The 27,826-nt window shown below is 43.7% G+C and overlaps 1 protein-coding gene across 17 annotated transcripts in view; it reads left to right on the forward strand.

The window, feature by feature from the left end:
* The window catches only part of TRAPPC9 (trafficking protein particle complex subunit 9), a 714,602-nt gene that overhangs the window by 193,342 nt on the left and 493,434 nt on the right, over nt 1–27,826 (forward strand). For 14 of the 17 annotated variants that reach the window (XM_054246591.2, XM_078353100.1, XM_078353106.1 and 11 more), the window contains one exon: nt 3,445–3,597. The exons of the other annotated variants lie outside the window; for them this stretch is intronic. In XM_054246591.2, coding sequence (XP_054102566.2) covers nt 3,445–3,597 — 153 coding nt within the window. The remainder of the gene's footprint in view (nt 1–3,444; nt 3,598–27,826) is intronic. 17 annotated transcript variants of the gene reach the window in all.

Genomic DNA, 27,826 nt, shown 5'->3' on the forward strand with positions numbered 1-27,826 from the left:
CATGAAATACCAGTGTGACCAGCGCTTTGTCCCCAAAGCTTGGCTGAAGTGTTTAATTTTTATCCTTAGTTAGAGTGGCTAGAACTGGATATGATGCACTGTCTTCTGCTGGAGGTGATGCTTGTTGACCCATTCCATCTCCCACTTTGAGTTTTGGATAATACTCCCCTCCAATTCTCCATTTCCCTTTCGGTCACTAAATTCCTATAAGAATCTCATCCAATGCCATAGCTTCTTTTTTGGGGGATGGGGATGGAGTCTTGCTCTGTTGCACAGGCTGGAGTGCAATGGCTTGACCTTACCTCCCTGCAACCTCCATCTTCTGGGTTCAAGCAATTCTCCTGCGTTGGCTTATAGGTATGTGCCACAATGCCCAGCTAATTTTTTGTATTTTTAGTAGAGACGAGGTTTCACGATGTTGCCCAGGCTGGTCTTGAACTCCTGGCCTCAGGTGATCCACCCACCTTGGCCTCCCAGGGTGCTGAGATTACAGGCGTGAGCCACCGCCTGCAGCCCACAGCTTCTCAAAATGAACATAGGGATTCATTCTTCAGACTGTCATTAGAGTTGACTTTCCAGGAACCCTCCCTCTCAACAGTTCAGTCATCCTTTTCCCAACCATTTGTCTTTTCCCAGATCATTCTAAAATAATGTGATCATATTACACCATCTAAGGTGGTAGACTGGGTGATGCTGAAGGGCAGCTAATATTTAGTGAGCATCTGTGATGTGCCAAGGTCTTCCACTGACAGCTGAATGACCTGTTATGTATGCTCACCTCCTTCCATGATTTCACTGGTTGTTGGGAGGATTAAGTGAGCTGACATGTGGCGTATCAGGCACATGTGACGTGTTCTGTGAATGGCTAAGGAAATAAATGAATGCGATGTGGTTTCTAAACCCTTTTCAAGGACGCTGTCCCCTGGATCTGTCTCTGTGTTAGTATTCTTCTTTAAGGAAACACGGAGACATAAACGCTGTCTGTCAGATGTGCTCCAGAGGGAGCTTGGCCCATTCTGCAGGACTGTGCCACGGTTGAGCACACCTCCAGCCGGGAGAACGGCTGCTAATTTTGAAGCTCAGTTTGTCCTTGTGTTCCAGAGTTAGCACACCACGTATCTTTTTTCTTTCATGGGGATTTTGGTCTTCCGTGGAGCTCCTGTGAGGTTGATTCTGGGTCTTCTGACCAGGACTTTATATTTTAATTTCACCACGAAGTATCTTCATGTGGGAGATGAATGTGGCTTTGGAATCATTTGGATCTAGGATTCTAGATCAATTCTGTAGTTCGTGACCGGAGATAAGTTACTTCATCTCTCTAAAACTGTCTCCTTATTCAGACTGTAGAACTTTAGCATAGAGAACTGGTTCCCAGAAAGGGGATGGTGGGAAAGCAGCAGGTTGCTCCTGCCTCCTAGGCCACAGGGGCACCAGGACGAGGGTCTTTGCAGAGCCCGGAAACTGGGCCCTTCCTGGTGGGAGGACGGCCCTGTGCTTATGGCCTCCTGACCCTTCTGTTGGTCAGGAGGGTTTCTTGCCCTACCGTGTGGGGACAGCCAAACACCTAGCACATGACATAAGACAGGTGCACCCCACAGCAGTTCATTGGTCACAGACACTCACAGCTTGGGAAGGAGGAGACTGTGCCATGTACGTCCACGTGGGGTTGCACTCAGGAACAGAGAGAGCAGCTGTGCAGGGGCTGGGGGAGGCAGGCTTTGGAGTACGGAGAGGGAGGCTGCCCCCGGCTTCCTGGGGAGGATGTGACTGGCTTATTTCAATCTCTCCCAGGCTGTGGGGCACTGATACCTACCACTCGGGACACAGTGCTGCATCTGCTTCCCGTGCGTACCTAGGAGGCCTGCTCAGCTGAGGGACCCTGTATCTGCAGGAGCAGAGTCAGGAGGGGACTTAAAGTGAGGCTATTTGGGGCCCTCTGGTTTCAATGGATATCAAGGCAGCATGTCATACTCTGCCTGGGTTGTAGGAGCTGGAGCTGTGGAGGGACGCAGCTACTCCGGGGGGACCAGCAGTGGCCTCCCTGTGTCCCCTTCCTGTCCACCTTCCTCCAGTGTTCCCTGAAGTTCTTACGGTGCCCTGGTCTTCTTGGTGCTTTTACAGATAGTACTTTGTTGAATTTGTAAAATAACCCTGTGGTGCAGTAATTGTTACCCTATTTTACACATGAAGAACTCTTGACTCCAGGGGATTGTTATTCTCCATGGCACTCGAGTTAGTCAGTGTCAAAGAGGCACCAAAGTCATGTGACTTTAACATTCAAGACTTCTTATTAAAGACCATGGTGTATTCACAGGAAAGCAAGAGAAACACCTCCCCTGAAGGCCCTTCCCAAGGTGCCATCCTTAATTCTGTGTTTTTATTTTATGTATTTATTTTTTGAGACAGAATCTTGCTCCATTGCCCAGGCTGGAGTGCAGTGGCACGATCTTGGCTCACTGCAACCTCCCCACCTGCCAGGTTAAAGCAATTCTCCTGCCTCAGCCTCCCAGTACCTGGGACTATAGGTGCACGCTACGATGCCCGGCTAATTTTTTGTATTTTTAGTAGAGATGGGGTTTCACCATGCTGGCCAGGCTGGTCTTGAACTCCTGACCTTGTGATCTGCCCGCTTCAGCCTCCCAAAGTTCTGCGATTACAGGCGTGAGCCAACGCACCCAGCTATTTTATTTATTTATTTATTTGTTTTTTGAGATGGAGTCTTGCTCTGTTGCCCAGGCTGGTGTGCTGTGGTGCGATCTTGGCTCATTGCAACTTCTGCCTCCTGGGTTCAAGCAATTCTACCTCAGCCTTCTGAGTAGCTGGGATTACAGGCATATGCTGCCACACCGGCTAATTTTTGTATTTTTCGTAGAGACGGGGTTTTGCCACGTTGTCCGGGCTGGTCTCAAACTCCTGAGCTCAGAGCTTCATCTTGCCTTGGCCTCCCAAAGTGTTGGGATTATAAGTGTGAGCCACTGCATCTGGCTTGGGTTTTGATTTTGTATTCTGTTTTTCTGAAGAGGTGTCTCATATTGAATATATACTTTCCCTACTACACTTGGATCTGTTTCTCTTTAAGGTGATGTAATACAGAAAATATGCATTGTGGAGAAATTTAATTTAACTCTGATTTAGTTTATAAGAGCAAAACAGCATTTATTTGGTCAGTGAGAAGGAGTTGCTCACTAAGGAGTCAGGATGGCTTGGCCTGGGCTGGGTGCCTCTAGAGATGAGTGGTTCTTCCTCCCTGTGCCTCGTTCATAAATGGGGTGATTGCCTTGCAACACTCCTTGGTTCTGGAATGTTCTTGTCACTTTGATCTTATATATTTTAACATTCCTTTTCCTTTGCTTTTGAGAATGCATCAGAATTTTCTAGGGGATTGCTAAGTCCCATACTGCCTCAGCCACAGCATCCTCATCACTGTCATTGCTATTATTGTAGAAAAATTGTACGGCGACTTCTTGAGCTGGAAGCTGGAGGAAACCCTTGCCCAGTTCCCTTTGCAGCCTGGGAAGGTGGCCACGTTCACAATCAACATCAAAGTGAAGCTGGATTTCTCCTGCCAGGAGAATCTCCTGCAGGATCTCAGTGATGGTAAGCTCTTTCCTAATTGTAATGAGCACATTAGGGTTCTAGATACAGTGTAGCAATCACCACTGATGATGCCTGCTGTTTTCCGTTTGTAACTTACTCGTCATTCATTAACTCAAGCTGCCTGAGACACCTCCTGGGCACTTTGTTAACAGAGTGAGTTACTGTATGTGTCTGAGAGTAATAAAAGTACTTTTTAGCTAAACGATTTAATTCTCACTCTTTATTATTTTGTACTCATTTGCCAGGAGGTCATTCTAAATTAGTGGAATGTAGGAATTACTGCATTTTTTCAAGTATAACTGCTGTGATTCTTTAGACATCTAATTAGCTGTGATGATCAAGTTTTCCTTTCAAGTCTGGTGATTTTTATAAGGAGGTGGAGTGTGGAAGAAATGGAAATTTATATTTGTTGTAACATTAGGATTGACTAGAGATAAGATTTCATAGATTGGCTGGGTGTGGTGGCTGACGACTATAATCCCAGCACTTTGGGAGGCCAAGGCGGGTGGATCACCTGAGGCCAGGTGTTTGGGACCAGCCTGGACAACATGGTGAAACCCTGTCTCTACTAAAAATACAAAAATTAGCTGGGTATGGTGGCTCAAGCCTGTAATCCCAGCTACTGGGGAGGCTGAGGCAGGAGAATTGCTCAAACCTGGGAGGCGGAAGTTACAGTGAGCTGAGATTGAGCCACTGCATTCCGGCCTGGGTGACAGAGTGAGACTCCATCTCAAAAAAAGAAAGAAAAAAGATTTCATAGATTAATTATGTCAAATTATGAAGCATTCATTGGGAGCCAGTGTGCCGTCTATCAGTCAGATAAGGCTTCCCTAACAAGATACCACAGACACAGCAGCTTAAACAGCCAGATTTGTTTCCTCATAGCTCTGAAGACTGGGAGTCTGAGATCAGGGTGCCAGCCATGGTGATTTTCTGGTGAGGGAGGGCCCTCTTCCCAGCTCGCAGATGGCCACCTTCCTGCTGTGTCCCCACATGGAGGGCAGAGGGAGCTCTGGTGTCCACCCCTTCTTACAAGGGTACTCATCTGCTAAAGAGGGCTCCACCCTCATCGCTCCATCTAAACCTAATTATCTTCCCAAGGCTCCGCCCCCTAAAGCTGTCCCATTGAGGGTTAGGCCTTCAGTAGATGCAGCTGGGGAAGTGGAGAGGCAGTTCAGGCCCTAACAGACGCCCACTATGGAGTTTGCTCTCTGCAGCCCCTGCAAATAGTCGGCATGAGCTTCCTGTACAGTGCTGGTACTTGGTAAAATATTCTTTTTATATTATTAACAAAGGCAGAAAAACAGATTTAGGGTTGGACACATTAGAAAATGAAAATGTCAAGAGTTTTGAAAATTATACCAAGACTTAAAAATGTCTGATGAAATGGCTTTGGTTTGTTTGTAAACGGCTTTGTAGAACTGAACTGCATTTTTTCTTTTTAATCAGTGGATAGAGGGTTACCTAGGTTGTGACTTCTTTTTTCCCAAGAAGTTGGTTTGGCAGAACAAGTGGTGCCCAGCACCTGTCCTCGGAACACTTGGGACTGGATACTATGCCAGCGGCATGTCTTGCCACGTGGACTCCAGGCAAGAGTGAGGGAACTGTGACCGTGGTTTCTACCACTGCCTGCTGGTGTCGTCTCAGTCCTGAGGAACAGTGCGGAAGGCTTCCAAGTAGAAAGCCTGGCTTTTTGTATTTTGGTTGTTTGAATTTATGTGTTCAACGCAGACCTACTTTGTCCTATTGTTACTGTACCTCTGCCTTTTGTTACAGAAGGGACCGGGGCATGCTCTCTGCCCTTCTAAGGTCAGAGAGAAAAATTGAGCCAAATGGCTATTTGGGACTTGCAGTCTGGGAATACCTTCTTCTATCTTTTAAAGTAGAACCAAACCAGACTTCGGATTATGGTTATCAAGTGGTTGGTAGATGTGATGCTGGCCCGGTTCCTGGTCATGGCACACGGCTGTTACTCATGAGATGCCCCTTTATTAATAACAGTTAATAGAAGCTCTGGCTGGTTGTTTACATGGTATGTGGCAGAAAGAGACAGCATATCTCTAAGGTATAAGTCTTACAGAGGAAACCAGGTCAAGTTTTATGGAGGAAATGTAGGCATGAAGAACCTTCAGAGCTTGGTCCATGGAGGGTGCCTTGCTACATGCAATTCAGTCTGAGGAAGCATGAGGCCATCACTGTGGCCTTCTGTGGCGCAGCTGTGAACTCAGAGCCAGAGACTCATTTGTGGCCTCTGGGAACTGGGAGACGACTCCCTGCAGCTCACAGTCTAACACTCTCAGAGACATCTCGTGGGGGACCACATTCTCAGGCGTGGACCTGCATTAATTATAGTTACTGAAGTTAGACGCCACTGAAGAAACTCCCAGCAACCCGTGGAGCTGTTGCGTAGACCGGGATCCTACATTCGGTGTGGGACACGGAGAAGATGATGTGTTTACTGAGTATTGTCAGATGTTGTGTATAAAGACTGGGCTAGCCACTTTTATTTGCATTATTTCTATTTAATCTTCACAAAAACTCTATAAAGTAAATGTTATAATTCCCATTTTATAAAAGCAGGCAGGAAGAATGTTCTAGATTAAAGGAGATTGAAGCGATATAACAAGAAAATGCTGTGCATGATCCTTAACTGTATCCTGGATTTTAAAAAAGAAGACTTTTTTGGGACAATCGAGGAAATCGAATGTGTACTATAAGATAATATTATATATTAACGGCAAATATACTGAATATGATAATGAAATTGTAGCAGAAAATTCTTGTTCTTAGGAAATAAATGCAGAAGCATTTAAGAGGGAAAGATCATTTGCCTGCACTTACTTTAATAAGGTGAAGGAAAAAAATACAATGTGAATGTGAATCCACACAAATAAAGTAAAAGTGTCAAATTATTAAAAAGTAGTGGCTTTAGCTGTTCACAATACCAAGTACATGGACTCAGCCTAAGTGGCCGTCAATAGTGGATTAGATAAAGAAAATGTGGTACATATACACCCTGGAATGCTATGCAGTCATAAAACAGAAGAAATCATGGCCTCTGCAGCAACATGGTTGCATCTGGAAGCCATTATCCTAAACAAATTAACACAGGAATAGAAAAGCAAATACTGCATGTTCTCACTTATAAGTGGGAGCTAAGCACGGAGCCCTCATGGTCATAAAGACAGCAACAAGAGACATGGGGGACTACTAGAGAAGGCAGGGAGTGAGGGGAGGGGTGAAAAGCCAGTTGTTGGGTGCTATGCTCACTGTCTGGATGACAGAATCCTTCATTTCCCAAACCTCACCATCACACAGTATTCTCATAGAACGAACCCACACCGGTACCCCCTAAATCCAAAAGAAAAGTTGAAATTATAAAAAAAAAAATTAGTGGCTTTAGATAAAGAGATATGGATCTTCATGTCTCTTCTTGTAACTTTTCTGTAGGATCGATATTTTTCAAAATAAAAATAACAAGAAAAAGATTTTGTAGAGCACTGTTTTGATATATTATTTTGATTTCTAAGTGAATTTTAGAAATTGTTTCTAAATGAAACATCAGAAAGCAAGTTATTTCCCTTACCTTCAAGTTCTTGGGAGATATCTATCTTCTTTATATAACTAGTCTAGGGTAAGAGAAGTCACCCACAAAATAGTATATTCTTTTCCTATAATCCTGATAATACTCGAAATCTCTTATTTCTTGGATTTTTATGTTTAAAATTGGAAGTCCTAAAAGACAGTGGCAAACTGTTACAGGTTTTGAATATATGAACTATTCAGTCAAGTAGACTGAACAACTAGAATAGAAAAACCAAATACCTATAGGCAAAAATATACAGCAAAACCAGATACCTGAGTATCCCCACAGACCCCACAATACAAGTAGATGTGGACAAACCACTGATAGTGACATGGTTTCACCATCTGCACAAGAAGAAGCTGGAAACACACACACACACACACACACACACACACACACACACACACACACACAGGAATCCCCACACAGCCTTTAGGTGCTCACTGGACAGTACAGTGGGCCAAGCTGAGAACAGCAGCTGAAACGTGAAGGAATTTGCATATTCCAATAGCAGACAAGGGCAAATAATTCTTCTAGAACAAAGCCTCACCTGCAGAGAAGCTGCTAGGAACAGAGGTGAGATAGTAGAACCAAGGAAAGAAAAGGACTGGATGAAACTCGGGGAGGATAACACAGTTAAGTGGTCTAGAAAGTAATTTCTTATATTTTTGACTACCACCCAAAAATACAGAATACAGTATGTAGATTTACCAGAGCTGGAAGATTTACCAGAGCTGGAAGAGCTATCCTGAACTATCTCTCCTAAAACTAGTTTCGTGTAAGGTTGGTCAACAGAATAGGATCATAGCCAAACTCTATGTACAGTGATTCTAGTAAAAATGTAAGCAGCAAGACAACATACCTGCAAACCATGGAAGTCTGCCAGAAGGACAGCTCGCAAGCTGAGAAAAATCACAAAATTCCAGAAGGAGCTAAAAGACATGAAGTACAAAAAAAACCCTAAATCTGAAGGAGAAAAACTCAGAAATGAGATGGATATAACTCAGGAAAGAATTTGAAATATAAGAAATTTTGTTTTTAGCAATGTAGCTTCTAGTGAGTTAAGTGTACCTGCCAGATACATAAAGGGAAACAGAAGATGAAAAGAGAGGAGAAAAAAGCATTGAAAGAAAAATGATTAAAGAGAAAGTGACACACTTAGAAGGTAGGCAAAGAAGATCTAACATGCATGCATGCATGCATACATTCATATATACATTCACATATACATACATTCATTCATACATACATTCATATATACATTCATACATACATTCATACATATATACATTCATTCATACATACATACATTCGTACATACATACATTCATTTGTACATACATACATTCATACATTTATACATACATTCATTCATACATTCATACATATATACATTCATTCATACATACATTCATTCATACATTCATACGTATATACATTCATTCATACATACATTCGTACATACATACATACATTCATTTGTACATACATTCATACATTTATACATATATACATTCATTCATACATACATTCATATATACATAGATTCATTCATACACACATATATTCATTAGTACATACATACATTCATACATTCATATATACATTCATTCATACATATATACATTCATTTGTACATACATACATTCATTCATACATACATTCATATATACATACATATATACATTCATTCATACAGTCATACATTCATACATATATACATTCATTTGTACATACATCTGCTGTAAGACTCCAGAGAAGGAAACCAAAACAATGAAACCACAACATGTGAAAAATTCTAATTCACAAAAAGCTTTCTGTAATTAAGGAAAAAAACCAAACCCTCGAAACTATTTCTTGAATGTGTACACTGTGTACATGAGAATCTTGACTTAGAATGACTGGGACATATTCTAGTTATATTACTGGACTTAAAGATTCAGTCTTTTGGGCCTTCAAATAGCAAGTGATTTATGAAATAAAATCACTGGACTTTTTGACAGCAGCAGTATTCCAGAAGCCTGTAGAACAGCATGTATCTAGACTATATCTAGATACTCATGTGATGAGAGTTTGAGCCAGAGATTTTTAGGCCCAACCACACTAACTTTTAGGTATACAGGGCTTAGACAAATTGTTGTCAACATGCAAGACTACAAGGATTACATTCTCCTTATTTCTTGAGGATACTACTAGGGAAGGACAGCCAAAATAACTAGAGACGTTGTCGTAAGGACTTGCGGCGTAGAGCTAAGACCAAATGAGCATTCAAAGGGAGAAGATAGTAGGTCATATAACCTGCTCTTACAGTATCCATCACAATAATTAAATGACAGAGGGAACATGGGGAATCATATGCAAAAGTAATTTTTGTTTTTTTAGACAAAGTCTGGCTCTGTCACCCAGGCTGGAGTGCAGTAGCGTGATCTCAGCCTACTGTGACCTCTGCCTTCCAGGCTCAAGCCATCCTCTCACCTCAGTCACCCAAGTAGTTGGGATTACAGGCTCACACCACCATGCCTGGCTAATTTTTGTGTTTTTTGTAGAGATGGGGTTTCACCATGTTGCTCAGGCTGGTCTTGAACTCATGAGCTCAATTGATCTGCCTATTTCAGCCTCCCAAAGTGCTGGGATTGCAGACATGTGCCACTGTGCAGTCCAAAAGTATTGATGGAGTTTTGCTCTTGTCGTCCAGGCTGGAGTGCAATGGTGCTATCCTGGCTCACTGCAACCTCCTCTTCCTGGGTTCAAGTGGTTCAGCTTCCCGAGTAGCTTGGACTACATGTGTGTGCTACAAAGCCTGGCTGATTTTTTTGTATTTTTAATAGAGAAGGGGTTTCACCAGGTTGGGCAGGCTGGTCTTGAACTCCTGGCCTCAGGCGATCTGCTTGCCTTGGTCTCCCAAAGTGCTGAGTTTACAGGCATGAGCCACCAGGCCCAGCCCCGAAAGTCATTTTTAAACTGTTCTCTGTAAGTTTTTGGTGGAGATAGTGTTAGTACTCACATTCTGAAACTGCATCCGTGTGGAGTAAAGTACATGATTAATTCTGTGATAATCTCATTCTATCATCTGAATCTAGTTTTGAACTAAGATTCTCGTATGGAAGACAGGAAGTAACTGATGTCAGATATGAGGTTAAGTAAAAAAAACCTTGTCGTTTAGAATTTTAATAAAAATATCAGCAAGAAATCATGACCTATTTGAAAATCTATCAATCTCCTAGCCTTGTACACTGTCCAAGTCTAGAAATTGACCAGTCCAGCAGCGTTGAGCATTCCTAATGCCCACCTTCTGGTCTTGAAACACACTTTCTCACTCAGAGAAACCAGTGCTTCTTGGAGAAGAACCAGTTCTAGGTGTGGAGCAGGAAACAGAGCAGGAAGGTGGTCTTGGAGCATCTTGTCAAACTTGCAGCAAAGGAGCTACTAGAGAGCTTGGAGGTTGTGTTGAAAGGCTCCGCCTGAAGAGGGGACCACTGGCAATTTGAGCATCAATAAGGATGCAAACTGTGTTTCAATCCATGAGTTCTCAGTGCTACTAGGGAGAATTGTGCAGCCTTTCAAAAAGATGGGGAACTGATGTATCATTTTGAAAATGGTAAGCAATGAGCATTTATTGTGCCTTTTTAATTTAGACTGTGCAATTGGATGATCTAGTAACAGTTGAAGAGGGGAGTCTCTCTTTACAGAATACTTGAGCTAAGAATTGAGAAAAGGATGATAGAATTAGAATATCATCATTTTGCTATCCCTAATAGATTAATGGGTCGAGACAGTAAGCATCCACATGACAAAATACGAGACAACCACACATTATGTTCCTCCTGCTGGGAGAACACAGCACCTTCTGTGAATTAGCAGTGTCCCAGAATCACACCTGAGGCTGATCAGTGCTCTAGCTCTAACCACTAATTCACAGGATTTCAGAGGGCAGAAAACCTTGTTAAACTACGCCATGGGGACAGAGTCGGCAGTCCAGACTCCAGAAACCCTGCAGTCCGTGAACTGGTTCCCTCAATAAGTAAATTATCAAGGGGAAAAAGAGATGAAGGTCTGGAGATGGGCTATGGTGATGATTGCACAACAGTGTGAATGTACTTAATGCTGCTGACCTGTACATTTAAAAATGGCTAAAGTGGCAGACTTTAACTTATGTGTGTTTTACACACACACACACACACACACACACACACACACACACACACACACGTGCGCACGCGCACAACACAAAACAAAGAGATGCAAAGGCTATCTGTAGTTTAAGAGAGAGTTAATTGACGTATTTAAAAACAAACAGGCAGAGCTAAACCGTAGTTTCATTAGGTGGTAAAATGGCAAAGAGAAGGCAGGAAGTGACTAGCAGAAAGTCAGGGCGGGCCCTGTGGGCCGAGGGAGGAAGTCAGCGTTGGGATGGCCAGATCCAGGGCTTCTGGGGAGCTGGCAAAATTCTGCTTCGGGACCTGCGTGCTGTTTTCTAGGGTCTTGGCTTCCTAATAATTCATTAAGCAATACCTTTATTTTTGGCGGTTTTGTCAATCAGTGTTGTATTCCACAATAAAGTATTTTGTCAAAGAATAAAGGAATTAAAATACCTTAGTTATCTGACAGCTTTCTCATCTGATGAGATGGAAAAATTATTTTATCCAAGAAGGTTTTCATGAAAGAATGATCCAGATGATCTAGCCAGGCTGCTGTGTGTGCCCTCTTTGAGGGACGTGTCTGAGCGTAGGGAGCTGTCAGGAAGATTGATAAATTAGTGTTTTGATTTTATTGGGATTGACGCCTCGGATGAAAACTGCCTCCGGGTTGCCGTTTCCCGACAGTGGGATGAAAGCATCACCTGCTTTGGTTTCCTTTTCAATTAATTAATTATTTAATTTGGTTTTCTTTCTCTGTGTACTTTTTGGCTTTTGGTTTTGTAAGAGAAATGTCAGCTTTCCCTGCTGACAGGTTCTGTTAGACATGATAATTAAATGTGGCATTTCAATTTCAGTATGGGAAATGGTGATCCCTAGTATCACAGAATGAGACGAGATGGTAGATGTCAGCTAATCAATTTGGTTTACAGGACAGGAACCCGGGTCCCAGGAAGGTGGAATGATTTGTCCGGGCCTCACACGGCAGCACCAGAGTCCCTGCCTGCTGCCGAGCTTTTCTGCTGTTATCCACTCCCTCCTTCCCTCTGGGCAGAGGTCCCCAACCTTTTTGGCACTGAGGACCAGTTTTGTGGAAGACAGTTTTTCTGTGGACTGGGGTGGCGAGGGGATGGTTTAGGGATGAAACTTTTCCCCCTTGGATTATTGGGCATTAGATTCTCCTAAGGAGAGCGCAGCCTAGATCCCTCATGTGCACAGTTCACAACACAGTTTGTGCTCCTGTAGGAACCTACCGCTGCCGCTGATCTGACAGATGGCGGAGCTCAGGCCGGAATGCTCACTCACCTGCTGTGCGGCTCAGCTCCTCACAGGCCACCGACCAGCACCAGAGGCTGTGGGCCCCTGCCTTAGGGAACAAACAGAACAGTATTTCTAGGTTCATCTTTGTGGTGGCTGTAAACTTCTAGTTTTCTGGGAAGTGAATTTCACAGTTCTTTTGGACAAATGGAGACTTGATTTTTAAAAAATGGGGCTATGATAGCAGTTCAGTAAGGAATCTTCCTGTCCTTGTCAGAGAGGAGGGTAAGAGAGCGTGGGCAGCAAACTGGGTCTTTAAGTCGTCTGCTGCTTGGGAAGGAACAGGTTGACTTTGGTGAGTAGTGTTTGTTTTAGCTCATGAATTTGAACACCATGGGGAAAATATGCTGATCTGTATCATAGGGCTCTCCCACTAAACATTCATTCATTAAAACATGGTGACAAGTGTGTGCCTAGTTTTGACTACTGTCAACATGCTACTCTTTTCCCCCACTCTTGGGTCCCTTCCCCTCAGCAGATGTTCTCTTTTCAAAGATCCTTGGAGACCATTAGGCAGAAAACTTCTCTGCTTCCTCCTTTTCCTCTGGGATACACTTGCTTTTCCATCGGTCTTGTCCTGGAGAAAGATGGGTTCCTCTTCTCATCAGAGGCAAATTCTCTGACTTGTCTTCTGGGTCAGGTATCCTTTCTCTTTGGACTTTTGAACATGTACTTGTTTTTCTAGGTCATGGTCCATGGACCACCTACATCAAAGTGTCCTTTCTAAAACACAGATTCCTCGGCCCACCCAGCTCTTTTTGACATCCCTTTCTGTGGGTGCTGGGCTGTGATATGTGTTTCTGACCTGTTCTCCGGGGGATTCTGCACACCAAGCTTTGAGCAGTTTTGTACCAGTCCCTCAGCCGACACGCCCAAATCCTCTTCTAAAGCATGGGTTTCTCTCTGGCTACTCTTTCTTCTTCACTTCCTCATCCTTCTTGTACTTTTCCACATGTTGAAATCAGGCTTTTAATCCCCCACCCACTCTGTGGTTGCCACTTACTCGTCCTCATGAGACATGGGTGGCCTGGGCAGTCCTCCTGCAGGTGGGAGCTTCTCTCCCCGGCCCTTGCCGAGCCACACTGACCATTTGTTCCCGACGCTCCTTCACTGCTGCATCCCAGCTGTGGATGTTCCTAACAGTTTTGTCCTTAATTCTTACCTTACACCATAGTTTTCCTAAATAATTTCACAGGCTCTAACATGATGGTAATGACTCTGAAACGTCTATTTCTGTCCTGAATTCCACTTTAATGTTTTTAGCTGGCTTCCTGACATTTTCCCAAAAGCACCTCCAATTCAGCTTATCCAAACTCTGATGGATGTCATTGTCTCCAGAATGGCTCACCTTCCTATGTTTCCTTTGCTGGCAAAAGCCATCATAATCTGCCTGGAAGTGCCAGTGAGGGGCCTGGGGCCGTTCTGGATGGTTTCTCACTGCTGGAGTTTCATCCCCAAGGCTCGTCTGTTCTTTCTCTAAGTATCCCTCCATCCTCTGTCCCTCTTTGCCTTGGTACCCATGCGAAATGCCTTTTAGCTGAGCAATCACAGGAGCCTAGTAACTCTTCTCCCTGTCACTAGCCTGGCACTGTTGAATCCATCTTCTATGGAATCAGTCTTCCAGTATGTATTAGACTTTTCTCAGAAACAAATGTGCTCCTCACTTTGGTGTCTAAGGCTCTACGTAATCTGGTCCCAATCTCTCTCCCTCTCCCTCTGCGCTCCCTCTCTCGCCCTTCATCTGCGCTCTTCCCTTGAATGTCCGTCCCTCCCTCCTGCAAGCCGTTGTGTGTCCTCTCCCTCCATGTCCTCTCTTGACAGAGCTCGCTCTTCCCTGTGTCTCCCCCCAAGCTGCCCTGTGCTTTCTCCTTTCCCAGTACACAGCAGGGCCTGGTCAGAGCAGATTCTTGGCATACATTTATCAAGTAAGGGACAGAAGGTGCACTGCGAAGGCCACCAAGTGTTCTACACCCTGAGTTCAGAGGTGGGAGACCTGTCTGGCTGTGACGATCTGGTGTTGCTTTCTGAACTCTGAATGAAGCATCTTTTAAAATTTTTTTGATTTTTATTTTTGAGACACAGTCTCACTCTGTTGCTCAGGCTGGAGTAGAGTGGTGCTATCTCGGCTCACTGCAAGTTCTGTCTCCCGGGTTCAAGCCATTCTCCTCCTGAGTAGCTGGTATTACAGGAACACACCACCACACCCAGCTAATTTTTGCATTCTTAGTAGAGACAGGGTTTCATCATGCTGTCCTGGCTGGTCTCAAACTCCTGACCTCAGGTGATCCACTTGCCTTGGCCTCTCAAAGTGCTGGGATTACAGGTGTGAGCCACCCCCCGTGCCTGGCCTGAATGAAGGGTCTTTGAACAGGTCCTGACTGAAGATGAGCTGGACACCACCAGCAGGGATGCAGGTCACAGGGTGGCCCTGAATAAAGGCCGGTCTGGAGAGCTTAGAGGATGCAGGAGCAGGAGGGGATCCCTGTGGGAATGGCAGGCCCAGGTGGGCTGTGGAAGGCCTGAAGTTCCAGAAGTAATTTGACCTTTGTTGAAAGATACTAGACAGCCGCTGACAGCTTTTTAAAAGCAGGCTGGTATGATGGGAAACTGTTTTAGGAAGGTGAGTGGGGCTGGGTGTGGTGGCTCACACCTGTAATCGCAGTGGTTTGGGAGGCCAAGGTGGGAGGATCACTTGAGCCCAGGAGTTCGAGAGTAGTCAGCACAATGAAGCAAGACCCCATCTCTACAAAAAATAAGCAAAATGAGCTGTGCTTGGGAGGCTGAGGTGGGAGGATTGCTTCAGCCCAGGAATTCCAAGCTGTAGTGAGCTGTGTTTGTGCCACTGCACTCCAGCCTGGGCGATAGAGTGAGACCCTGACTCAAAAAGTAAAATAAAAGAAGCTGAGTGGGTTAGATTTGGAAGTGTCATCTGAGATTCACCTGGGCATGGCAGGTGGTAAGTGTAATCACCCAAGGGTGAGGCAGGAAGGTCTTAACCAGGAGTGTGCCAGGTGGACATGCAGTGCGGGGGAGACCCCATAGCTTGGGGAGGCAGAATTCTTCCCAGGATGTCCTCTCCCCGGGGCCCCTGTGCGCTGTCACCTTTGGACAATGCTGGGTTTGCAGCACACACTTTAGTCGCAGGTTAAGTAGTTTCGTGAGCTCCCGTTAGAATCTCTTCCGTCCCCTGGAAAAATGCAGTTCTTTTTGCCTGAAATGCCTTATGTTTATCGGGCGAAAGACAAACAGCCTGTGGAAAGTTGAAATTAGTTCAGTTCTTTGTCCAGAATTGGAGACTAGTGTGAAAAAAAACATTGCTCTTTGGCATTTCATTATATTTTGCTTCTTCACAATTTAGTGATAACGGATGCTTCCACTTATCATTGTGGTCAGGAATTAATTTTATTCGAGAGCCATCGCTCTTGAAAGCATTATATTCACTTTCATAACCTGCCCCTTCCCCCGTATCGTACTCCGAAATTGGGACAGTTACTCAGTGTCTTTGTCCTCGTCTGCTACTGCTCTTGAAAATAAATACTAATTTTTGGAATTCGTAGTCTTATTTTTTAAAGAACAGCGACTCATCCTGAATTACCCAGAATTCAAAGACAAAGGTGATTGGAATCTTAATGCCATAATATTTCTTTTTTTCTTTGCAGTTTCTGCATGCCTGAGTTCTCCCCACTGTCACGTGTTACTAAGAAGAGGGCCAGGGATTTCATGGAAACTTGGGTTTTTTCCTGAGAGCCCAGGGGCCGGGGAGAGCAGAGGTCCTGGCTGAGTGCCCAGTGGTTTGGGGTGGGTGTCGAGGTGCCTCCCAGGCATCCCCTGCATGGGGATGAGGTAAGGAGGTGGGTTTGGCCTTGCTGCCAGTGAGTCCTGAGCAAGGGAGGCGCACCTGCACTTTGGTCTTTCCCCTCCCCCACCCTCATCTCCAGGGCAGGGCCGGAGTCTTGCTTGTTTTTATTTCCCAGCTCCTGGTGGCTGCGTCCTCCCCCAGTACTCTTGCTGTTCTTTCTGCCTCAGGAGCAGCTCTGTCCCATTCAATTGGAGATTCTTCCTTTTCCTCTTTACCAGGAAACAGTGGAACTCCTGAGGCCTCCATCTGAGGCCCTCTTACACTTCGTTCCTAGGTTCTGTTCTCCTCTGCTCACGTGGCTCAGCATCCCTCCGCCCCCAGCTGCCCGCTGCCTGTGGGCTTCTGATTTGGGGGCTGAGGGAGGTTCCTCTGGGTGGAGGATGGCTCGGGGCTTCCCTCCATGCCCTCGCCCTGCTGCCATCTCGGTTGTTCTTCCCTCTGCTTTGACTCTGTGAAACAGAAAGGGAGGCTGGCCTGGCACCCCCGAGCCAGTGCCAAGGAGCAGCTTTCTCCAGGCAGCTCCCTCTTCCCAGTAAGGCTGCAGCTGAAGCTTTGTGTTGCCTTGGCTGGTGTTTGCCTGAGCCCTGGCTACAGCCCGGGGGTCCTCCCCCGCAGGGGCCGCTCTCCGCATTGCAGGCTGGCCATTTTCCCCATGGCCCCAGCTCTCTGACCAGGCAGGGAAAGTTAATTTTCATTTATCCAACTTTCTTCCCACGTCACAAGAGAGGAGCGTTGTTGTTTCCAGCTCTCTACGTCTTCGACTGCAGTCAATTCACATCTTACATTTTAATTCAGATCTGCAATTATTTTCAGATTATGTCGGCCATTTGTCATATAATGCGCTGCTTGTGTTTTGTGTTCGGTGGGTTATCTGCCTTTGTTCTGAAGGAAAAAGGTTAATGATGCGTTGGACAGGCTGCCCATCATTATATTTAGCCCGTGCCACCTCCCTGCCGTCTGACTCACAGGCAGTAATTTCACAGTGTGGCGGCGCAGCCGAGGAAAAGGTCAGCCTGCTCCTGCTTCCCTGGAGCTCTCAGGAGCACATCCCTGGTGCTGGGGCTCCTTTAGAGACGGAACGTTTTCCAACACTCCTAAGCTGACTATGCCCCAGACATCTGTCTAATAATCTGTAAGTGCACTTCTCCCTAGCCACTGTTAGCCCTGTAGGTGGGGAAGCTGACTCACTTCTTTGATTTAAATTTGGATTGGAAAATAACTTCCTAAACCAGCAGGCTAGAATGAAAATCCAGGTGTTCGTCATTCATCAGCAACAGGTGATTCCCATTGCAGGCAGCTGGAGCCCACATCCCCTGCACCACTGAGCTGGCTGTTCTCATTACTGCCCTTTCCACCCAGGCTGGTGGTGACTCACTGTGACAAGTCAGCTAGGTGTTCAGGACAGGGATTTCAGAGTATTTTTGTCCCAAGAGAAAAGGGATGATTTCTATGGATCACCGAGGGTTGGTTTACTGTTAGCTCATCGTGTTGATCACACCAAGTCTTGGCAATGTGGTTTTCTAAGTATTTTTATGCCGCCTCCCCGTGTCCACGTCACTGCTCTGATTCAGGGCCTTGTCATTTCTCATCTTTGCCATTTTAATAGTCTTTGGATTGGGCTCCCAGCTGCTAATTTTGTCCCCTTTTCCACTATCTTCCACATTGTCACCACAGTCATGTTCTGATGGCAGAATCTGACTATGCCCCTCTTCTGTTGGATGACTTCTGGTGGCATCTCATCACCCTCAGGGCAGTCTCTCCCATGGCCTGCACGATCTGCCCTTGCTGCTGCTGAGCCCCGCTGTCCACCCTCCTCCCTCCCGTGGGTTGTATTCCATGAAAACTGAATTACTTGCATTTCTCTGATTTGCTGTGCCCTCATATTTACTGCAAGAATAGACCAGTGGCTCTCCAAGTTTTCTGCACTCTGGAATCACCAGGGGATCTTAAAAAATAAAAATAAACCTGCCTGGCTCCTAGTCCTAAATATGGAGATTTAACTGGACTTAGTTTTTCAAGGCACCCCAAAGGATTCTAACATGCAGCAAAGTTTGGGAACCATTGGTATAGACTATCTTCCTTCTGCTTGTTTTCTTTTTTTATGTGTGTATATATATACACACACACACACACACACATATATATTTATTTAATTGTACTTTAGGTTCTGGGGTACATGTGCAGAATATGCAGGATTGTTGCATAGGTACATACATGGCAATGTGGTTTGCTGCCCCCATCCCCCTGTCACCTATATCTCGCATTTCTCTTCATGTTATCCCTCCCCAACCCCCCAACCCCCCAACCCCCGACTGTCCCTCCCCTAGCCACCCCCAACAGACCCCAGTGTGTAGTGCTTCTCTCCCTGTGTCCATGTGTTCTCATTGTTCAACATCCACCTATGAGTGAGAACATGCGGTGTTTGATTTTCTGTTCCTGTGTCAGTTTGCTGAGAATGATGGTTTCTGGATTCATCCATGTTCCTACAAAGGATACGGACTCATGCTTTTTTATGGCTGCATAGTATTCCATGGTGTATATGTGCCATGTTTTCCTTGTCTAGTTTATCATTGATGGGCATTTGGATTGGTTTCAGGTCATTGCTATTGTAAACAGTGCCGCAATGAACATATGTGTGCATGCGTCTTTATAATAGAACGATTTATAGTCCTTTGGATATATACCCAGTAATGGGATTGCTGGGTCAAATGGAATTTCTATTTCTAGGTCCTTGAGGAATTGCCACACTGTCTTCCACAATGGTTGAACTAATTTACACTCCCACCAATGGTGTAAAAGTGTTCCTATTTCTCCACATCCTCTCCAGCATCTGTTATCTCCAGATTTTTTAATGATCGCCATTCTAACTGGCATGAGATGGTATCTCAATGTGGTTTTGATTTGCATTTCTCTAATGACCAGTGATGATGAGCATTTTTTCTTATGTTTGTTGGCCTCATATATCTCTTCTTTTGAAAAGTGCCTGTTCATATCCTTTGCTCACTTTTGAATGGGTTTGTTTGATTTTTTTCTTGTAAACCTGCTTTAGTCCTTTGTAGATTCTGGATATTAGCCCTTTGTCAGATGGGTAGATTGCAAATTTTTTTTCCCATTCTGTTGGTTGCTGGTTCATGCTAATGATTGTTTCTTTTGCTGTACAGAAGCTTTTGGAGTTTAATTAGATCCCATTTATCTGTTTTGGCTTTTGTTGCCAATGCTTTTGGTGTTTTAGTCATGAAGTCCTTGCCTATGCCTATGTCCTGAATGGCTTTCTTCTAGGGTTTTTATGGTGTTAGGTCTTAAGTTTAAGTTTTTAATCCATCTGGAATTAATTTTAGTGTAAGGTGTCAGGAAGGTGTCCAATTTCTGTTTTCTGCACATGGCTAGCCAGTTATCCCAACACCATTTATTAAACAGAGAATCCTTTCCCCATTGCTTGTTTTTGTGAGGTCTGTCAAAGATAGGATGGTTGTAGATGTGTGGCATTGTAGAGCCATGTAGAGGCGTTGCCTCCAAGGCCTCTGTTCTGTTTCATTGATCTGTATTTCTGTTTTGGTACCAGTACCATGCTGTTTTGATTACTGTAGCCTTGTAGTATAGTTTGAAGTAAGGTAATGTGATGCCTCCTGTTTTGCTTAGGATTGTCTTGGCTATGCAGGCTCTCTTTTGGTTCCATATGAAGTTTAAGGTGTTTTTTTTCCAGTTCTGTGAAGGTCATAGGTAGCTTGATGGGGATAGCCTTGTCTCTATAAATTACTTTGGGCAGTATGGCCATTTTCCCGATATTGATTCTTCCTAACCATGAGCATGGAATGTTTTTCCATCTGTTTGTGTCCTCTCTTATTTCCTTGAGCAGTGGTTCATAGTTCTCCTTGAAGAGGTCCTTTACATCCTTTGTTAGTTGTATTTCTAGGTATTTTATTCTCTTTGTAGCAATTGTGAATGAGAGTTCACTTTTGATTTGGCTGTTTGTCTGTTATTGGTGTATAGGAATGCTTGTGATTTCTGCACATTGATTTTGTATCCTGAGACTTTGCTGAAGTTGCTTATCTGTTTCAGGAGATTTGGGCTGAGATGATGAGGTCTTCTAAATATACAATCATGTCATCTGCAATTAGAGACAACTTTCCTTTCTCCTTTCCTATTTGAATACCCTTTATTTCTTTTTCTTGCCTGATTGCTCTGGCTAGAACTTTCAGTACTATATTGGATAGGAGTGGTGAGAGAGGGCATCCTTGTCTAGTGCCAGAGTTCAAAGGGAATGCTTCCAGTTTTTGCCCATTCAGTATGATGTTGGCTGTGTGTTTGTCATAAATAGTTTTTATTATTTTGAGATACCTTCCATCGATACCTAGTTTATTGAGAATTTTTAGCACAAAAAGCTGCTGAATCTTGTTGAAGGCCTTCTCTGCGTCAATTGAGATAATGATGTGGTTTTTGTCTTTGGTTCTGTTTATGTGGTAAGTTACGTTTATAGACTTTTGTATTTTGAACCAGCCTTGCATTCCCGGGATGAAGCCTACTTGATCGTGATGGATAAGCTTTTTTGATGTGTTGTTGCGATCGGTTTGCCAGTATTTTAATCAAGATTTTTGCATCTATGTTCATCACGGATATTGGCCTGACATTTTCTTTTTTGTTGATTCTCTGCTGGACTTTGGTATCAGGATGATGTTGGTCTCATAAAATGATTTGGAAAGGATTCCCTCTTTTTGTATTGTTTGGAATAGTTTCAGAAGGAATGGTACCAGCTCCTCTTTGTACATCTGGTTTTGTACACCTGGGGTTTTTTTTGGTTGTTAGGCTATTAATTGCTGCCTCAACTTCAGCCCTTGTTATTGGTCTATTCAGTGTTTCGACTTCTTTCTGGTTTAGGCTTGGGAGGGTGCAAGTGTCCAGGAATTTATCCATTTCTTCCAGGTTTACTGGTTTATATGCATAGAGTTGTTTATAGTAATCCCTGATAGTAGTTTATATTTCTGGGGAATTGGTGGTGATATCCCCTTTATTGTTTTTTATTACATCTATTTGATTCTTCTCTCTTTTCTTTTTTATTACTCTGGCTATTTTGTTGATCTTTTCAAAAGAACAGCTCGTGGATTTATTAATTTTTTGAAAGCTTTTTGTGTCTCTATCTCCTTCAGTTCTGCTCTGATCTTATTTATTTCTTGTCTTCTGCTTGGTTTTGAGTTTTCTTGATCTTGCTCCTCTTGCTCTTTCAATTTTGATCATAGGGTGTCAATTTTAGATCTTTCCTTGCTTCTCATATGGGCACTTATTGCTATAAATTTCCCTCCAGACACTGCTGTACATGTGTCCTAGAGATTCTGGTACGTTTGTCTTTATTCTCGTTGGTTTTGAAGAACCTCTTTATTTCTGTCTTCATTTCATCGATTATCCAGTTGACATTCAGGAGCCAGTTGTTCAGTTTCCATGAAGTTGCATGGTTCTGAGTTAGTTTTTTAATCCTGAGTTCTAATTTGATTCCCTGTGGTCTGAGAGACTGTTATGATTTCCGTTCTTTTGCATTTGCGGAGGAATGATTTACTTCCAATTAAGTGGTCAGTTTTAGAGTAGGTGTGATGTGCTGCTGAGAAGAATGTATATTCTGTGGATTTGGGGTGGAGAGTTTTGTAGATGTCTATCAGGTCCGCTTGATCCAGATCTGAGTTCAAGTCCTGGATATCCATGTTGATTTTCTGTCTTCTTGATCTGTCTAATATTGACATTGGAGTGTTAAAGTCTCCCACTATTATTGTGTGGGAGTCTAAGTCTCTTTGTAGATCATTAAGAACTTGCTTTATGTATCTGGGTTTCCCTGTATTCAGTGGGTATATATTTAGGATCGTTAACTCTTCCTGTTGCATTGATCTTTTTGCCATTATGTAATGTTTTTTCTGTTTTGATCTTTGTTGGTTTAAAGTCCATTTTATCAGAGACTAGGATTGAAACTCCTGCTTTTTTTTGCTCTCCATTTGCTTGGTAAATCTTCCTCCCTGTCTTTATTTTTAGCTTATGTGTGTCCTTGCACATGAGATGGGTTTCCTGAACACAGCACACTGATGGGTCTTGACTTTTTATCCAATTTGCCAGTCTGTGTCTTTTAATTGTGGCATTTAGCCCATTTATATTTAAGGTTAATATTGTTATGTGTGAATTTGATTCTGCCATTTTGATGCTAGCTGGTTGTTTTGTCCATTAGCTGATGCAGTTTCTTCATTGTGTCAGTTATCTTTACCATTTGGTTTGTTTTTGGAGTGGCTGGTACTGATTGTTCCTTTCTATGTTTAGTGCTTCTTTCAGGAGCTCTTGTAAGGCAGGCCTGGTGGTCACAAAATCTCTCAGCAATTGTTTGTCCATAAAGGATTTTATTTCTCCTTTGCTTATGAAGCTTAGTTTGGCTGGATATGAAATTCTTGGTTGAAAGTTCTTTTCTTTAAGGATGTTGAATATTGATCCCCACTCTCTTTTGGCTTATAGGGTTTCTGCTGGGAGATCTGCTGTGAGTCTGATGGGCTTCCTTTTGTGGGTAACCCGACCTTTCTCTCTGGCTGCCCTTAGCATTTTTTCCTTCATTTCAATGCTAGTGAATCTGACGATTATGTGCCCATGGGGTTGCTCTTTTTGAGGAATATCTTTGTGGTGTGGTATCTTCTGTATTTCCTGAATTTGAATGTTGGCCTGCCTTGCTAGATTGGCAAAGTTTAACTGGATAACATCCTGAAGAGTATTTTCCAGCTTGGATTAATTCTCTCAGTCACATTCAGGTACACCTATCAAATGCAGATTAGGTTTTTCACATAATCCCATATTTATTGTAGGCTTTCTTCATTTCTTTGCACTCTTTTTTCTCTCATCTTGCCTTCTTGTTTTATTTCATTGAGTTGATCTTCAATCTCTGATATCCTTTCTTCTGCCGGTTGATTCAGCTATTGAAACTTGTGTATGCTTTGTGAAGTTCTTGTGCTATGTTTTTCAGTGCCATCAAGTTGTTTATATTCTTCTTTAAGCTGTGTATTGTTAGCATTTCATCTAACCTTTTTTCAAGGTTCTTAGTTTCTTTGCATTGGGTTAGAGCATGTTTTTTTTAGCTCAGAGAAATTTGTTATTACCCATCTTCTGAAGCCTGTTTCTGTCAATTCATGAGACTCATTCTCTTTCCACCTTTGTTCCTTTGCTGGTCAGGAGTTGTGATCCCTTTGAGGAGAGGCGTTCTGGTTTTGGGTGTTTTCATCCTTTTTGTGCTGGTTTCTTCCCTTTTTTTTTTTTTTTTGAGTCGGAGTTTCACTCTTGATACCCAGGTTGGAGTGCAATGGTGTGATCTCGGTTCACTGCAACCTCTGCCTCCTGGGTTCAGGCAATTCTCCTGCCTCAGCCTCCCAAGTAGCTGGGATTACAGGCATGTGCCACCATGCCCAGCTAATTTTTTTTTTTATTTTTAGTAGAGATGGGGTTTCACCATGTTGACCAGGATGGTCTTGATCTCTTGATCTCGTGATCCACCCACCTCGGTCTCCCAAAGTGCTGGGATTACAGGCGTGAGCCACGTTTCTTCCCATCTTAGTGGATTTATCTACTTGTGGTCTTTGTAGTTAGTGACTTTCAGATGGGGTCTCTGAGTGGACATCCTGTTTGTTGATGTTGAAGCTATTTCTTTCATTTTTAAAGTTTTTCTTCTAACAGGCCCCACTGCTTCAGGACTGCTGGAGGTCAATTGCAGACCCTGCTTGTCTGGGGATCATCTGCGGGGGCTGCAGAACAGTAAGGGTTGCTGCTGTTTTCGTCTTCTATTATCTTCATCCCAGGAGTTTAAACTTCCTTGTGGTTTTGTTTACAGAGGTACAATCAGAACTGAACTGCCTGGGTAATGGTGGTCTGCCTCAGTAGTGGTGGATTGCCTCTGTAATGGTGGTCTGCCTCAGTAGTGGTGGATTGCCTCTGTAATGGTGGTCTGCCTCAGTAGTGGTGGATTGCCTCTGTAATGGTGGTCTGCCTCAGTAGTGGTGGATTGCCTCTGTAATGGTGGTCTGCCTCAGTAGTGGTGGATTGCCTCTGTAATGGTGGTCTGCCTCAGTAGTGGTGGATTGCCTCTGTAATGGTGAACTGCCTCTGTAATGGTGGACTGCCTCGGTAATAGTGGACTTCCTCAGTAATGGCAGACTGCCTCAGTAGTGGTGGAATGCCTCAGTAATAGCAGATGCCCTTCCCCCCACCGAGCTACATCATCCCAGGTCCAGCTGCGCTTGCTGTGAAACTCTCAATCCAGAGCGTTTCAGTTTGCTGTTCATTGTTGGGGTGGGACCCACTGAGCCAGATTACCTGGCTCTGTTTCAGCCCCCTTTTTTTCTGTTGAATGGGCGGTTCTGTCTCCTAAGTGTTCTAGGTGCCAGTTGAAACAGCCACCCAGATTTGTGTGATTTTTTTATGTGGAAACCCACGGCCCTGGCTGAAACTGCTGTGCTGGAAACTCGTGTTTCTTTTTGACCCGGGAATCTCCTGGTCTGCGGGCAGTAAGAACTCATTTGGAAATGCGGTGATTACTCACCCTCTGTGTTGGTCTCACTGGGAACTGCACTCCAGAGATGCTTCTGTTTGGCCATCTTGGGTTTCTCCCCCTCTGCTTGTTTTCTTGAAAAACTTTCTCATTATCTGAATCTCAAGGCAGTTGTTTCAAATTCTGGGCTTCTCCAGGCAGACCTAATTGCTACCTATGTTGCTACTTATTCTCTGTTCCCTGTGATGATGAGTTTTGAGGTCAATGTGGTAAGTCTCCTGACTAGGTGATTGTTCAGAAGCTTTTTGGATGTTCTTTGTCTGATGATCTTCTACATCAATTTTATTTGATTTATTTTTTATATTTTCTTGAGATGAAGTCTCACTGTGTTGCCTAGGCTGGAGTGCAGTGGCATGATCTTGGCTTACTGCAACCTCCACTTCCTAGGCTCAAGCGATTCTCATGCCTCAGCCTCCTGAGTAGCTGGGACTACATGTGTGTGCCACTATGCCCAGCTAACTTTTGTACTTTTAATAGAGATTGGGTTTCATCATGTTGGCCAGGCTGATCTCAAACTCCTGACCTCAGGTGATCCACCCACCCTGGCCTCCCAAAGTGCATAGACATGAGCCACCATGCATGGCCCACATCAATTTTAGAATCAATTTGTCAAGTTCCTCAAAGCAGTCTCTTAGAGTATTGATTGGGACTGAATAAAATATATAGATTAATTTGGGGGAGAAGTGACATGTGTCTGGTGGTTGGTCTTCCTATCTATGAAGATTGTATGTCTCTTCAATTATTTGTCATTTGAAATGTCTTTCAAAAATATTGCCTAATTTTCTCTATAAAGGCCCCACATTATTTTACCAGATTTATTCCCAGATACCTTATATTTTGTTAAGTGATATTTGAATTCTTTTTTTATGGAAGTACAACTTACATACAGTAATAAACACAAATATTAAGTTTATAGCTTGATGACTATTTTTATGTTCATATTAATGTGTATAACCACCCAGATCATGATATGAATAATTTCCAGCACCCTTCAAATCTCGAGTCCTGTGCCAGTGGATAGCACCCCACAAAGATAACTATAAATTATGACTTCTATTGTCATAGATTAGTTTTGTTTTTGCTTAAATTCCATATAGAAGAAATAAATGACCAGGCACAGTGGCTCATGCCTGCAGTCCCAGCACTTTGGCAGGCTGAGGCAGGTGGATCACTTGAAGCCAGGAGTTTGAGACCAGCCTAGTCCAACGTGGTGAAACCTCATCTCTGCTAAAAATACAAAAATTAGCTGGGCATGGTGGCATGTGCCTATAATCCTAGCTACTTGGGAGGCTGAGGCAGGAGAATTGTTTGAGTCTGGGAGGCAGAGGTTGCAGTGAGCCAGATCATGCTATAGCACTCCAGCCTGGGTGACAAAGTGAGACTGTCTCAAAAAAAAGAAACAAGAAATAAATGCAGTATACATTCTTTTTTTTTCCCTTTGGCCTAAAAGTGACACAATCGTATGTGCTTACATTTCTCCATGTTAGAAGTCTGAAATTAACGTATCATGTTTTTTTCCTTCTCCCCTCCACATTATATCTGAGATGCATGCATATTGTGTGTTGTGTTTGTTCTTTTTTATGACTGGACGGTATTGTATGAAAATACCACAGTTCATTTATTATACTTGTGATGAACATCTGGGTGGTTTTAACTTTTGGGCTGTTAGGCATGACGCTGCCTCTAGACATTCCTGTGCGTGTATTTGATGGACATGAGCTCACGTTTATGTGGGCTTTAATAGATTCACAGCCAAATAGATTTCAGAGTGGTTCCTGGGATTTCCATACCTCCCAGCATATGTATGAACTCTCTCTGGCTCTGGCTCCTCACCACCGATTGGTATTGTTAGTGTTTGAAATTACAGCAGTTCTGGACTACGTGAGGGATTATCTCACTGTGCTATTAACTTGCTTTCCCAAGTAGCCAATGGCATTGCATATCGGATGTATACTTTTGTGAGGTGTCTATTAAAATATTTTCTTCATTTTTATTGGATTATTTAACTTCCAGCTGATTTACAGGAGTGCTCAACACATTTGGGATGTTTGTCTGTTGTCAGCTCTGAGTACTGCATGCGTGTTAAGAGCCTGTAGCTGTTCGTCTGTTGTCAGCTCTGAGTACTGCACGCGTGTTAAGAGCCTGTAGCTGTTCGTCTGTTGTCAGCTCTGAGTACTGCACGCGTGTTAAGAGCCTGTAGCTGTTCGTCTGTTGTCAGCTCTGAGTACTGCACGCGTGTTAAGAGCCTGTAGCTGTTCGTCTGTTGTCAGCTCTGAGTACTGCACGCGTGTTAAGAGCCTGTAGCTGTTCGTCTGTTGTCAGCTCTGAGTACTGCACGCGTGTTAAGAGTCTGTAGCGAGACTTTTCACTTTCCTGATGTTGTCTTTTGATGAAGAGAATTTATCAATTTTGTTAATTAAATTTCTTAACTAAAAATTGTGAATTTTCAGCCAGGCACAGTGGCTTATGCACATAATTCCAGCACTTTGGGAGGCTAAGGCAGATGGCACACCTGAGGTCAGGAGTTCGAGAGCAGCCTGACCAACGTGGTGAAACCCTGTCTCTACTAAAAATACAAAAAATTAACTAGGCCTGGTGGCAGGTGCCTGTAATCGCAGCCACTCGGGAGGCTGAGGCAGGAGAATTGCTTGAACCTGGGAGTTGGAGGTTGCAGTGAGCTGAAATTGTGCCATTGCACTCCAGCCTGGGCAACAAGAGGGAAACTCTATCTCAAAAAAAAAAAATTATAAATTTTCTTAGCTTTCTTAATTTTATTA

The sequence above is a fragment of the Callithrix jacchus genome, chromosome 16, assembly GCF_049354715.1.
Source record: "Callithrix jacchus isolate 240 chromosome 16, calJac240_pri, whole genome shotgun sequence".
NCBI classification, from domain to species: domain Eukaryota; kingdom Metazoa; phylum Chordata; class Mammalia; order Primates; family Cebidae; genus Callithrix; species Callithrix jacchus.